The sequence below is a fragment of the Notothenia rossii genome (assembly GCF_949606895.1).
Source record: "Notothenia rossii genome assembly, chromosome: 10".
NCBI lineage: Eukaryota > Metazoa > Chordata > Actinopteri > Perciformes > Nototheniidae > Notothenia > Notothenia rossii.
Window position 1 is genome coordinate 18,864,171 of NC_136908.1, and position 16,126 is coordinate 18,880,296.

Below are 16,126 nucleotides of genomic sequence, written 5' to 3' on the forward strand. Positions count from 1 at the left end.
CACACACACACACACACACACACACACACACACACACACACACACACACACACACACACACACACACACACACACACACACACACACACACACACACACACACACACACACACAAAATATAACTAAAACCTAAATAACTAAACTAACATGTGCTGTCTGTTTGAACTGAGTTGAAAAGAGGAATAAATAATAAATATGATGATAGATTGCGATGAACTGTCTAATGAAGAGGAGGCGGGGGGAGGGGGAGCGGGGTGTTTTGCTGACTATCAGCAAAATAATTTTTCTCATAGATTTAAAAACGGAGACCTCGCACACACAGCACGATGCAGGAATGCTAATTTCCCTGGCATTTTTGAAACTGCTGTTATCTTCCTGGCACTGCACATTAGCTAGAGATATGGTTTCCCTGGTGCTAATTTACCCCTATAAGGCAGGCGCTGGAGGTTAGAATCAAAACTTAATGGAACCTCTAATTTGACCAAAAGTTCATTCCCGTCAGGGAAATTAAAAGCTGCTAATTAGGGATTACAACCTGCTTTATGAATTGCAAATGCCAAGTCAGAAGCTGTTAGATATATAGGAAAGTTGTGACAATGCTACGAGTACACTTTCTTTCATTAGACAGGATTAAAGTTGACGGATACGAGAAGTAGAAAGCTTGATGTTCTAATTTACATTACTCCTGATCAAATACAAAAAGAAAACCATTAGAGATTTGAATTTGATTATCTAGTTTCTCTGGTTTCTTCAATCATAACCCAGAACGTTTTTAACAGCAGTCAGGGCTAACAGGGAATACACTTCCTGGTATTAGACCAATTTCCACATGAGGAATCCATCTTTCATGGCACACTTGCTTCTCACATCATACAGAAAGACCTTGGGCGATATATGTTATTATCTTCACTACATCATTTAACTCTTTGCGATGTGCTCAGCTGTTATCCGCCCTGCCGCCATACTGCTTCCCTATACTTCCCTTGCATCTCTCTCATTTGCTATATGAGGAATACAAAATTCATTTCCCATGCTTCCTGCCTCCCTGACAGTCCTGTTCCTGGCCCTGTCATTGACTGTCACCTGTGACACCGGCTTCTATGCACGAAAGGCTCGTTTATCCCCTTGCATCATGTGGTAAATGAGCACCACTTCTTCTTCTTTGTCGCCTCCCCCTCACACACTCTTTTAACACTCTGCACACACACCTGCAGCCCTCTCTTCTCCTTGTTGTGTGTGGATCCTGCCATTGACAGGCACTAGGGGGGATTTCAGAGTCCCATCACAGCTGCAACTCGAAAACCTGAGTGACTTTGAGTATGTGTGTACAGTATACTACAGAAAGGAAGAGATATAGAGAGAATGATTGAGAAACTGAGAACAGAGTAAGGATAGAGATAGATGGATAGATAGTTAGTGAGTGAGTGAGAAATAGAGTAAATGTTTGTATCTAAATCGGCAAGTGGAGCAGGTGTTGCAGGCCAGATCTCTTCCTCCAGGCAAACTGATTTATATGATAACATAAAAACAAACAAGTCACCTCTAATAAACACGTCTTATCGAGCCAAGCGCATGCTGTTGCTAAATGCTGTACTAAATAGGCACAAATAATATATTTGTAGGTGTTCAACTATCTCAGTAAAATTGTCTTTGGCTGTTACTATTTGTTTCCTGCAAACACAACTCTTGGTAATGAATGTATGCAAGTACAATTCTGCCACTGAAGCAGTTCCTAATTCCTCACCTTTTCTTAGTTTTACAGCAGTGCCTCCAAGCTGCTTGTTCCAATACAATATACGCATGGGCACCAGAGGAAAGGTAGAGGTCTTTAAAGATACTCCTCGTCCCGGCACACCATTAATATTCTCTATACACACTCTTCCTCTCCTCTATACGAATACCCTCTTCCCCCTCCTCCATCCTTATCCCCACTTCCACTCCACGTCTCTACCTTTACATCCCTTATATCTCCTTCCTACATCTCCCTTTTTTTTGTTGCGCTTCCCTCCCCCAACTGACTTTCTTCCTCTTGGTTATTTTTTGGTCGTAACTTTTTCTCTCCAGGGAAGTGGCACAGAATTCCTTTAAGTGCTGCAAAAGCAAATCTATTTATCATAACCATCTATCTCTTACTGTACGTATACTTTATGCTATACTGAAAGACACACCTACACACACGGACTGCAGAGAACAGGGGAAACACAGCTCCTCTCGTGTGAACCTACACTGTACTAGAAAGACAAGTGCATGAGCAATGAGCAAAAGGGTTTCTAAATAATGATAGAGCATATGTGATTCCATCTTTCAGTAAAGCAATACATTAAAAAGGGAGGTAAAATGGGCGGGAGAGCCCACTCTCCTCCCACGCACGGCAATGCGGTTGAGCGAAGCGGTCTTCGGGGACTTCCCATTGACTCCACACAAGGTGAGTGTGGAGCAGGAACAGAAGGCTGAGCAAAAACACTTCAAACGACACGGCAGGAAGACAGAACGACTGCTGCTCTGCGAGGCAAATGCAACGGGGAGAAAACACAGGTGCATCGGAGGGCCTAAAAGACACAGAGTGGGCCTAGACAGCGAGACACAATCATTACTCTGCATTTACATACAATCAATCAAACATGTGGAGTATGCACACACTCAGATAACCCAGACACACAATGAGACATGAAAACACCTTAAGAGTCACCCAACAACACACACACACACACACACACACACACACACACACACACACACACACACACACACACACACACACACACACACACACACACACACACACACACACACACACACACACACACACACACACACACACACACACACACACACACACACACACACACACACACACACACACACACACACACACACACACACACACACACACACACACACACACACACACACACACACACACACACACACACACACACACTGAGAGCTCAGCAGGACATTGATATTCGATACACCCACACACAGCATGGTGAAGATCTGGACTCCTCTCCGTGTGTCTCCCTCTTACACACATTATACTCTGGACTAGACACAGCCCCATGCAGCATTATACAGGTTGCAACCATCACATACAAAACCTAAAATGTCAACCAATTTTCTGACAACTACATGTGGACACAAAAACATTTAATCTGGGGTTTGTTTCTTTTTTTTCTTTTTACTAAATAGACCTTAAACACACCATAATTGCAACTCAGTTACTGGCTGCTAACAGCTAACATCAACTAGCGCTACTACTACCGATTTATACACAGATTAATGTTGTTTGCAATGTATTTTTAAACGCAAACCAAAACAGCTGTCCATTATAATAAAGATTTTGTTATTGAATGAATGTGAAAATTGCAATAAAAAAATCAAATTGTTATCACTGTATTGAAAAGGTAATGATAACAAGCAGGGTGCTACCCTTTCTCGTCCCTCCTCAAACCACCCCCGCCAGCTGTAATAAATGCAAATAAACGACTGCACTGTAGCGCTGTTTCTCTTACTAACACTACACACAGATCCAGAGAGGCAGGGGAGGGGAGGGGAAAGGAACACCCCCCATTGATGGAGGATGCCAGTAGTGTGAGATGAGTCACGTATTGTCCATATATCAATGGGAGAGAACGCCAGGAAGCAAAAAAAAAGCACGTGTGTGAGTAGAAACATGATTATGCATGTGCCGTAGCTCATGTATTAACCATAACTGAATTTACACATCAAGGCGGCAAATGAATTCCAAATAGATTTTTGATGCAGACCAACACGAGACCTGATTAAATGATGAGCTTGAAGATATGGAAACATGGACGGAAAGAAAGGAGTGTGGTGCCAATGACAGAACTGTACTCAGATCCGCTGACTTTGTATTAAATATTAAGAGTTTGAACGTGCAAGAGCAAAAATGACCCCTTTTAAAACATTTAAAATGTCCTATCGGTACAGCTTTACTGTGTCAAGTTGACTCAAGGGAACAAAGCAATTTCCAGGCTTCTAATTTGTAGATGTTAAAGCTGTATTCAAATGTATTTTATGAGTTAGCCAAACTACCCAATGAACTTCTTGATTGTTATCTGTTAAACAAACATCCTTAGCTAAAGCACAAAACGTTGTATCACACATCGGTCAAGCAGCAGCTAGCTTATATTAAAAATAAATCAGCTACTTCATTAAACACGGAATGCCCAGGGAACTCATCTGTTAGAGCAGGTGCTTATGTTGCGCCAGTGTGGAAAATGTTTTTAAGTGACAATCGGAGATGGCGGCAAGCTGGACGAATTGGCCAGCACTCTGTTGCAAACCCAAAATGTTTCCGTTTTGGTGCAGTTTTAGTGCTCTTTGAGAGTAACTCTGCCATGTCGTTGGTTGACTCTGCCTCTTGTCTCCACAAAAAGCACAGGGACTTTCTAGCAAACAAACAACGTGTGCAGTCGTGGGCATCTTCCCAAGTTTACTGAAATGTTTCTCCATCATGATGCCGCCAAGGCTCCGCAGTAAATTACAAACAGCAGGTCAGACAGTAGTGGCACAACACAATATTATTTTGATAACTTTGTCATATTGCTTAATACTGATGCAAGTTGGACTTGAACAGGTTGAGTCTTTGTGATTTCCAGAACGTGTCGTGATGGCAATTATCTGTTACGCAAGGGTTCATAGACTGGACTAAACGTGGTTCAAATACAATCCCCTGCCCTTATACAGTATGTTATATACATTCTCTTATCTATTCCAAATCATTTTACAGCACAGATTTGGCTTTCTGCTCACAGTATGGTTCATTTTCCCTCTTGGAATAGTACTAATGGGCCCATTTGACCACTCTCCAGACAATCCTGGCTCAATGACTGCATAATGGCTTGTATGTACAGGTCATTCTGTATAGTTTACAACAAGAGATACATGCTCTCTCCAAATAAATGTTTTATGTAATGACTTTTTCTGCTAGCCCACGAGGCAAGAGTATTTAAATACCTGGAAATATTTTAAGCAACACAGCCCTCCAGCTTCCTCACAAGAACATAACTTTCTTTTGTTGCCAGTAGGTAGCTTCCTGTCCGTTCCACTTACATCACACTTTCAAGCTCTAAAGACTTTGCCATCATATTTGTAATAGAGCAGTTTCGCTTGAAGATGTACTGATTTTAAATGTTCCCTCCAACAATATAAGAGGGATATATTAAGCCGCTGGAGGTGGCGGCTGCTAGTGAAGGGTCAAATTACCTTTTGTCATTCCAGATGCACAGAGCACAAGAGAAAGATTTCAATTTTCTCAAATATTCTCATTACAGAGACAACGCCTGCCAAAGGGTCTCAGGCCTTCATATAATTACATCCTCAAAAGGAAAAATCTCAATTATAACAGAATACCTAATTATTACGCTGCCCATATTCCAAATTGCCCTCGCATGAAAGGAAAACTGGAGCCGTATTATCCACTAAGCTGTTCGGACAGTTTCCACTCCTCGTAAAACCGCTGTTGTTAAGCACCAAAGAGCATTAGAGGGAAGACCTCTCATGGCTCAAGACCTGAAGGGAATGAACAGAGAACAAGATATGACGGAGCACAAACCTGTGTCCTCTCTTGCTGCCTTTTTCATGAAGGGGACACTGATAACTCTGAGGGTGCTGGTCAGTGCAAAATACCACCTCAGAGGCCTCCTGCCTCAATAAAAAAACAAATTGCTGTGGCTTCCAAATCATTTTCCAGCCCATGTAGTGTAACAAGGCCCATTTCCCAAATAATCAAACACCAGCTAGTGTCCATCCACCTATCAACAGCTTTGATATTTTTCCTACATGGCAACCATTTCCATCATAGCAGCAATGTAATTTCCCAGTGGGTAACTGGCACTGCGGTGCAGACTCCCAGTGTAATGTACTGTGGAGCCACCATTCGGAAGTTGGAAAGCCTTCTTTGTAGAAAGCATTTGCATTCAAATCATTGAGTCTGAAATTGGTTCTACCTGGATGGGATCAGGTCTATCTCCTGTGGGTTCCCACTGCCAGTTAAGTGCAGTTTTATATAACCTTGGAGCACAAGGAATGCTAATCGCTTTTGATGGCGTTTGAAGGGCCTGACTATGTTTTCCTTTGGACTCCTCCTAAGAAAGTACCCCTCACCTGGGGTGGCTCTAGATGAGTCCCATGGCACTTTCCCATCAAAGCCCATGAACGGGCTATTATGTCCCACCAAACCTGCCAATTTCTCATAATAATGAAAGCTAGCAGTGCCCCAAACCACTAGAGGGACTAGATAGGATAACGCATTGGAAACACCAAGAGGGGAGACTTTATTGTGACAAAATATCAATGTTTTCTATCATTTCCCTTCGGTTCACATCTATTACATTTCAGGTTAAGTGCCTCCTCCTGAGCCTTTATTTGTATCCTCATCCGTTTTTTAAATTTAACTCACGTTCACTGCGCTTTAGATTCCAATCAAATGCAACAGCCCTTTGAATGAATTCCTTTGTGCTTGTTTCTTTTGTTTCACTGTAAATGTAGAGAATCCCTAACAATGCACTTTAAATATAAACAACAGCAGTGGTGTGAACTATTTTTATTTTATACTTAGCTTGCTTTAAAGTGTTAAGCAGGTGAGCACTGAGACATTTTGCTAAAATATACACTGTATACCGATGCTCTGACCTAACCTTTAAATCTGTGAAGCAGGCAGAATTCAAATGTATATTATGATGTAAACCTTTCATTTTTATGTTGTTGAGGAGTAACAACTTTTTCTTTAATTCATACTCAGCGTTATGTTTTTTAACCTTAGGCTTCTCTGAAACGGCCACTGCTGCTTAACCAAGACCTTGTTCAGTGTAGTCAATGCCTCCATGGAGCATGAACCCCGGAGCAATGACTGACAACCCCGTAATAATCAATTCTCTAGCATGCTGTTCCAAGGCAGTACTTCATCTGAGCTTCCCGAGCTGAGCTCCGAATACTTCATGGAAATAGACTGACACCATGAAATCCAATTAAAAATGCATTTGGACATTGATCACCTGATGCTCCCAGATTGATTGATGCTCAAAAAGCAACCTTGTAGTGTTTTTGTGCAGCCAGGGTCCATTCACCTCGCCATACCATATAAATGTATTGATCCGCTCACCCACTCTTGGATCCATACGAACCATTAAACATCCTTTCAGCATTTCTTCTTCCATTAATGTGACTCATAGCAGATTCCTCACAGCTAAAAATGGTCAGCACAACGATTAGCAGACCAATAAGCTTCCAGACACCACTGCAGATCTACAGCATAATGAAGCAAGAGGATAATGTCAAGTTAACTATCCATTTAAGAGCCCTCTTCATCAAACTAATCTTCTGGATGTCTGAACCTGATAAAGAATATAAAGAATTGAAATGCTCACAAACAACTTGAATAGTTCGAGGGAGAAATACTTCATCACAGATGGAGAGACATGTTTAATTCAAAAACGTATAAAAGGTCAATTTGCACTTTTCAATCAGTGGTATTCACACATTCTCATTAAAAACAACTGCAACCAGGGGAAAAGCGAAACACTATCTAATGCTGTTTATGTGGTAAAAGGAATGCGATAGAATAGATTGAATGGCAGTGAAAAAGTCGACATCCCTGAGACGGCGCTGCGAGCAGACAGACGTGAATGTAATCGGGTAGCAGATCAGTTCTTCTCCTGTATGCGCGGCATGCGGGGTGTTGCGAGGGTCAGAGGGGCAGCTGAATGGGGGGGCTATTGTCTCTGAGCATCGGTCCACATGAATGACCTGGCCTGTGTCCACATTAGCACGGATCAACTCCTGTGGGTATCATCTCATCAGGAAACAGCAGCTGCAACGCATTCGGCCAAATAACCTCACTTCCATATCCGGTGAAACCCGCGCCCTTTTTCACCCTTCCTCTCTTTAGGCCGCCTCTATCAATGTTTCCCTTGCTTTCCTACTCTGAAAGACTGCTCTGGTTTCAACCTTTCCAGCTTGTTCTCCTCAAATCTCTCTATTACTCCCACCTCTTCCCTGCAGTAATGTTCTTCACACTTTGCATACTTTCCCTCCAACTGTTTTTCTGATTTATTTTTGCCATCACCTCCTCCATCATTCACTCTCCTTTCGTCAGTTAAATTCCTTATGCTGCTAAACTAAATATCTACAAAACGTTCCCTGAAGGGTGTCAGGGTTCTCCTCTGTACCAATGGGAACCACCTCCGACTCTTTCTGGGTCTGCAGTCACCCACACAGAGCGACCTGGCGGTTAATGAGCGTGTTGAGTAAGACGGCACCTTGACTCAAGATTATTCTGTAGCTTGAACTCTCAGTGAGTCTATTTGTCAAGGTGATAATTTATTTTTTAGCACCACATATGGTGTGACGATGATTGTGTTTTTTTTTCTTCACGTGGTCTACCACGACAGACACAATATCACGTCTAAATCAGGGTCATAATGTGAAGCGTGAAACACAGAGTGGTGTATGTCACCGCGGATCATTTCATGCCTAACAGATAAATAAATTGCGATTTCTCCCACGTCAGTGCAAAGGCTCTTTACTCTGGTGTCTTGCTATATCCGTGGACACCCTGTGTGACTTATGGAAGATGTGGGAGAGTAAATGAGAGCTGCACTGATGTTTTGATCATGCTGAAATTGGTGGTTCCCAATTATTGACATGTGGCCTGTCTAACCAGAGAGGCCAAACACCTGATGGGAGGAGGTGACGGGAGCATGGGCCGCTGCTGGTGGGCAGTCGAGGCTACCGCAGTGCACCGCTGCTCCCCGTGCTCTCAAGATGTTGCACATCTCCCCCCTCTAATTGGCAGATGGCCTCAGATGCGAGATGATTCAATGGCCTGCGTGTGTGTTTTTTCCTGCCTCAGTCAGCCATTAGCAGGGACATCTGTAACGAGTTGGCCAGGCGCACTGCTGAGAACGGAAGCTGAGAGCAACACTCTAATGGGGGGTACTGCGATCGTGACGGATTTGGCGGTAATCAAAGCACTCCGAGCTATTTCTTTGGGTTATGCTAATCGAGACATCTTGCTTCAAATTGGCCAAGGCAAAGCTTTTAAAACATCGTCTGATGTTGTTTACCAGGAAAAGCTTCAAAGAATCAAACAGCAAGGTACTGCTGGGTATCAACTGTGTGACAATCCCCTATTGACTTTCAATACACCAGAGCAAGACATTTCTCGCTGCGCATTATCATAAAAATCCATTTCCATGGCTTTGGCACAAACAGCTTGGCTTCCATGATCCCATTTCTTGCAGCTGTGCCATAACCATCTGTGCTGAATGCTGCGCTCAAGGGTAAAACATTAGGGTCCCAACCAGAGTGTGGCCCTTAAGGCCTTTGGTGTCTGGCTCTCTGTCGCTGCCTTCATTTCTTACTGTCCCTCCAGAATTTGTCTCCATAACGCAGAGCTGGATGAGGGAGCTGCATCGTTGCAGAAGTGAGGCCTTCAGCTGGTTCTCTATGTCGACAGTGTGGTGGAAAAGTGGCCCCGAGCATTAGGCCTTTTAAATCTTGAATACCATCAGTATTCTTGCCATAGCCTCTGAGGATTCGTCTGCTACCTGCAAACTGGGTCAATTGTTGCATTATTTTAGAGATTTGTATCCCACTGTGGAGAAAGGAAAGGTTTTGCACATACACACAGGAATGTAGACCCACACCTGCACTTTCCGACCTCCCTGCCTCTCTTTGGCACACTGTACTCACAATGAACACTACACACACTATTCATTAATATGAAACCCTATTCTTCACATGAATGTCAATTTAAACCCACAAAATGTGCTAACATTGTAATAAATGACTACACTAAGCAACCGTTTCTACGCAGTGAAAAACATTTTAGACTGAGCAGACAGCGAAAGACTAATTAAAATTGATATATAGGACTAATTCAGATTTTGACACTCAAAAACACCTGTGCACTTTAACAGAGCATAAATGCATCAGTTAATAAACCGCTTCTCTATTCATGTCACACTTATGGTATAAGCCGCAGTCATAAATCTAAAATATTTCTGAATGTGACTCTGCTTTTTATACATTAACATTAATGATGAAGTGACTGAGCTGCAGCAGCACCTTGAATTTTTCCATCAGGTTTGATAGCGGTTTTTCCTCACTGTTTGACTTGAGGAAACCTTCAAATATTTCAATTACCCCACATACATTTAAATGGCTTTCATACAATTTCTTATTTAAAATAATCTGCTATGTATATATACTCTCAACTGAGAACCTGGGAGTTGAATAAGGGACCAGGAGCAGATGGGGGGGCGGTAATGAGATGCAGAAAAAAGGGAATTGAGCATGACAGGCCGGCTGGTGAGACACAGCAGAAAAATAAGAGAGCGAAGAAAAAAATAACCAAGTATGAGATACAGAGAGGCGATAGGAGAGACCTGTGTCTGAGGTGCATACAAATGGACAGGGGAGGAACACAGATAGAGGAGGAGGGGGGGGGGAATGGGGGTGCAAAGAGGGAGGTTGTGTGAGGAAAGGAGATCAAAGAATGTGAGAAAGATGGATTCACTGTTGGCTAATGAGAAGACAAAGGCAGTAGAATCCACATCGATCTCTGCCCCACAGCGAGTTGGCTTTATAGCTCACAGGTAGAGAGAGACAGGTGAGCAAGGGGAAGCTTACCTGAGGTAAGCAACCTTACTGTTGGAGGAGGTGTGTGTGTGTGTGTGTGTGTGTGTGTGTGTGTGTGTGTGTGTGTGTGTGTGTGTGTGTGTGTGTGTGTGTGTGTGTGTGTGTGTGTGTGTGTGTGTGTCAAGCAAGTGTACATAGTCAAGCACATGTATGGAAGTTAGAGCTGGGTATGCAGGATGCAAAAAGGTACCTTTTACCAACCAAATGCTGGCTATAGAATTGCATTATTCAGCAGCCAAGGGAAAACAATGGTAATCTTTTGATTGGCCATTAGATTCCACATACAAGGGGCAAAATTATGTGAGGCAGGTAAGGGGACACTTACACAACACAAATTGAAAGCAGGTGAAATGAAAAGATGACTCCCTAAATGAGTCATTAGTGTGAAGCAGAAGAGGGACTGGAAGATGGCAATGAAATATTCATACTGTAAACCCTCTGTAGAAGGGCGCACAGAAAGAAGATTGTAGATGCATCAATCTTATTTAATAAATGACTCGTAAAACAGAAGTATGAGGCTCGACATGATTTTAGATATAAAAAGAAGCATTGATGAAAGAGTTATTGGTTATCAGAGTGTCTGTCTTGTGTTAAACCTAGGGGAATAATTGGCTTAGTGTTGGTGTCTGAGTGGTTGAAGGTCTTAATACTGGACACAAAAGAAAGGCTGCAGAGGATGACCACTTTCTTTGTAAACAAGTTATCATGTGCGCAACACAAAGGGCAATACAAGTTAATCTGCTGTTTAACACAATGCTGCAGAAAGCCACTTACAGGAGGTTTGAGCTGTTCCAGTACACCGCATGCCGGTCATTGGCTCTCGACAGGTGCAAGTTAGTAAGCACCAGCGTGAAGAGGCTGAGAGAAAACGTTGCGAGAGCCATAATCCCTCCGGTGCTCGTCCAGCCCTGGTTCCCCTCTTCCTTCTGTCCCAGGCGGCGTGTCGTTCACAACATCCCGGCGGTCAGAAAACGCCTTTTCAAGTTCCCGGTTACCTTAACAACGGGGTGAATCAGGGTGACCTCAACTCGAATCCCATTGCGACGAGACCCATTTACACATCTTCACTTGGAGTTGTCTCTCTGCGCACTTTCAAGTCACTCCTTGTTAGGTTGGGCAGCTTTGCTTTCATTAGGAGGAGAACACAGGCATGCTACAGATAAGGCAATTGTGACAGCTGAGGGATGAGGTCGGTGTTTACTGCGCTTTGCACAGCTTTAAAGCCGCTGGAATCTCCGGAGAAAGCTTTGTGTGCCTATGCTCCTCTCACCAGCAGCAGCAGCCACACGCTGCGCACACACCGCCACAGACCCGCTCCAAGCCCGCTGCTGCCCCGCCCTCTGACGGCCACGAGCTGCCGCCCCCACAAAACATGCACCCTGTGTGTTTATCTGCGTATCCAGAGTAGAAATAATCCGGAAATATGTTTTTGACTGCATGGACAATTCTTAAAGGTTCCATGTGTTTAATGTAAGGGTTTGGGTTCAATGTATTCATTAATACAAGGTTTGTATTGTTTGTATAGGATACGATATTGCAATAAAAGGTGAGTTTTACACGAACCTTTACAACCATAGAAGATCAAATACTGCACATGTAAATCAACTGGTTTGATAGAGCTTTTTTCAGTCTATGCATTCGCTCACATTGAACTTTACAACACAAGTCAACATTCATTCACACACACACACACACACACACACACACACACACACACACACACACACACACACACACACACACACACACACACACACACACACACACACACACACACACACACACACACACATTCCACTAGTTGCCATCAAGACCAATTTCAGGTTCAGTGTCTTGCCAAAGGACACTTCAATGACTGATGGGGCCTTGGATCAAATCAATGACCTTCAGATTCTCTCATAAACCAATCAAATCCCGTTTATGCAAATCCCGCCAGTGCAAGTGCAGCCAATCAAACCGCGTGCAAGCTGGGAGAGCCAGACCGCAGTTCATTTCCTCATATTCCAAACGAGATATTACGGTAGCAAATCACCCGGTTCTTTACGACCAGAACTATTTACCGGGATACAAACCGGAGGAACCAGGCATGGAGGGAGGTGGCAGAGACAGTGGGTGAAACTGGTAGGTTTTTCGCCTGTTTGGAGAGTTTATATCCAGTTTACTTCGTTTTAACATTGCAATTGCTTTGTATGTCGGGGGCGGGAGATTCATGTGATTGGTTGTTGGTCGCGTTGCTCGCAAAAAATCGCCAAGCTTCAGACACGCCCAGCTTCAAAATGTTTTGACGCCTGTAGTGTAGACGGGCCGGCCCGTCTACACTACAGGCATGAAAAAATCTTGAAGCTGGGCGTGTCTGAAGCTTGGCGATTTTTTGCGAGCAACCAATCACATGAATCTCCCGCCCCCGACATACAAAGCAATAGCAATGTTAAAACGAAGTAAACTGGATATAAACTCTCCAAACAGGCGAAAAAACTATCAGTTTCACCCACTGTCTCTGCCACCTCCCTCCATGCCTGGTTCCTCCGGTTTGTATCCCACTGTCTCTGCCACCTCCCTCCATGCTCTCGTTTGGAATATGAGGAAATGAACTGCGGTCTGGCTCTCCCAGCTTGCATGCGGTTTGATTGGCTGAGCTTGCACTGGCGGGATTTGCATAAACGGAATTTGATTGGCTGATGCCAAGCATCGAGCCTCAAAAGTTGAACATTGTTCAACTTTTGATGCCGATAGATGCTCGTGATGCTTGCAAAGCCATGCCATGCTCCCCACAATGCAGTTCGGCGAAGATTAAAAATCTTCTACGTCACCCCAAGAACCAATAACCCAATAATGGCATAATTTGAGATTGTGAAACGGCAAGCTAAATTTGTCAGGATAAATTGTTTACCCTGTCTCTTGGCCAAATCACAGCAACATGACTTTAAAATATTCTCCAATGAACTTGCTCAGCCTTTTACTGTCAAGGACTTGCTTTCCATCATAGTGTTTATGTTTCACATATGGTTGCACATTCACACACAAAACATGTACATTTGCAGCAGCTATTATCTGGGCAAAGCCCTGAGGCTATACAAAAGTAAGTGTGTTTTTGTGTGGTATCTTTTGTCTGCTGGCTCTTTTTTTAAGGAGCATTTATTATTGATGTTGCTGGAGAGAAACATTTAGAAAAATTAGGTTATTTCAGATTCACTATTCAGCATAAATTAAGGGTTAAAGCAAGCGCTAGAATTCAGATTAATATAAAACAATTAATAGTCAGCGGAAGGCCATCACAAGCATGGTAATAACACACGTGTGGGAGTAATTATGTGTGTGTACGTGTGTGTGTTTCACAGGGAAATAGAGACTGAGGGAGAGTGCATGAACATTTGGAGACTTTAATTAACCTGTTTAATTTCGCCTGTGGTGGTTTAACCACTCTATCTAGCCTAACGTCAGCCTGCAGTATTAATGTCTCAGTTAATTCCAAATATTAAGCATTAGCCTCGGTTTGATTAACTCTGCCAATTTCATATCTCATAATAGTGTCCCTTTTTGAGGGGATATCAGGGATATTCACACCCATAAACGTGTTCGTAGACGCTGTTGATGAAACTTTAGCTGAGGGATCCGAACATTAATCTGCCTGACCTCCAATGATGAATGAATGTTCATTACACTTCTCAGCTGAGTCCCTGAAGGTCATATTCAGACTTTGAGTGAGGTATTCAAAGTCAGTTGTAGATCTTCTGCCTACTTTCTCCTCTCTTCTCTCATTCATACACACAGTGTGTCTATTTTGCTCTCGTTTCCTCTCACTCACTCGCTGCTTCTCTGTTGTTTTTGTCAGTGATGACGCCTCTCTTGAGTGCCCGCCAGGCACGTTGCCGTGGCGACTGGAGTAAAGGGGCGGATGAAAGAGCAGGTACCATCACTTTTTTTTTCTCCAACCAACTCTCCCCCTCTCTGTCCCACCACCTCTCTGTGCAGCTCCGGTGGCTCACTCGCCTCCATCCACTCAAAGATTTGTCATCTATTTGTCGCCTCGCACTCAGAGCGGAAAAGTGCTGCATATAAGAAGCAGATTCTTCAATTTCTTCATAAACGGATGATCTCTCTTTTCCTGTTGCATTCACCATCAACACAGTGCCAATGAAAGTCAGATGAAAATCTGGAGAGTGACATTTAATATGTTTCCTGGACCCGTCTCAAGCAGCAGAGGCACAGATGCATATTTATGAGCTGCTTTGTGTGTACAAGTGTGTATCCTGAATAGAGGCTTCCCAGTGTCATAAGTTATTGAGCGCAGTTGTTCTTTCGACTTTGTACAATGTGATGCACTGTTTATGTATGCTTATTATACTTCTGCAGCAGCACGGCTTGCATTTTGCAGTAGGCGTCAGTGCACAATACAGTACAGGTAACCATGGCTTGTACCTTGACTCTGACTCTCTGATTAATTCATGAACAGAAGCTACTGTATAGCATTATTGATTATTTAGATAATTTGTTATCATCAATCAGCCTCAACACTTTCATATATTGGTGTCGACTTCATATTGATTTCCTAACTGGCTTTACTCCTGGCGTGAGCAATATTCCAGGGGAAAATGTGCTGGTCTCTATCTCACTGGGATTTCTTTATTCTTCCCCCTGGCCCCTATCTGTGCAATCTCTAATTTCCTATACCCATCTGTTCCTCCTTTTCCTGATGTTTCATTTAAGTGTGATCTCATCTTTAATGCTAATGGGTTAAAACGAGGTTGTCTTGACTGAGTTTAATGTCCGGTTATAGGGTGTCAGTAAACAGCGATTTATTTGATTAATCAGGTGATCCACTGAAAAGTAAATGTGAAAAAAATAAAAACAGCATTCATAACTTCAAGACACACACAAATAAACACCACTGTAAAGAGAAAGAGTGCATAAAATGTATTTTTGAACTGAACAGAAACTGTTATGACACTGTGACCTAACCAACTTCCCCAATTCTCCTTTCTCTACTTTTTCATTGGGTGTGAATCATTTTAGAATGTTGCAGTCCCTTTACTCCACTATGCCCATACAGGTGATTAAGTAGCGAATGAAGAAAAAGCAGAAAGGACAAAAAAGTTAGAAAGTGGAGGAAAGAAAAGACAAAATAGACAGAGCCTGGGGGCACGGATAGATGGAGGATGGAGGAAGGAAGAAATTACAGCGCAGGAATCAAGGGAGGGGTAGAGAAGGTTAAAGGAGACTGAAGTATAAACTGAGAAACTGAGAAGTGCAGGAACGAAAGATGGAGGAGGAGGCATGGAGGCAGTGGCTAAATTGAAGGAAGGCCATCAGTGTTTTTGGTAATGCATGGTGCTGAAGAGAGTCCTGGCCTATGAGCTCCAGGTGGGTCTCCATCATTCTGCAGCCTCAAGTGTGATGCTTAATCCGCCTTGCTTCAGTAAGCACCCAGCTGTGCAAATGGCTAATGTGATTGTGAAGATAT

General features: G+C 43.1%; 1 protein-coding gene across 1 annotated transcript in view; it reads right to left on the bottom strand.

The window, feature by feature from the left end:
- efna3a (ephrin-A3a) overlaps nucleotides 1-11,997 on the bottom strand; it is a 55,802-nt gene extending 43,805 nt beyond the window's left edge. Inside the window, exon 1 of the mRNA XM_079653047.1 lies at nucleotides 11,440-11,997. Within this exon, the coding sequence (XP_079509173.1) occupies nucleotides 11,440-11,549 (110 nt within the window). The 5' untranslated portion in view covers nucleotides 11,550-11,997. The remainder of the gene's footprint in view (nucleotides 1-11,439) is intronic.
- Nucleotides 11,998-16,126: the final 4,129 nt, after the last annotated feature.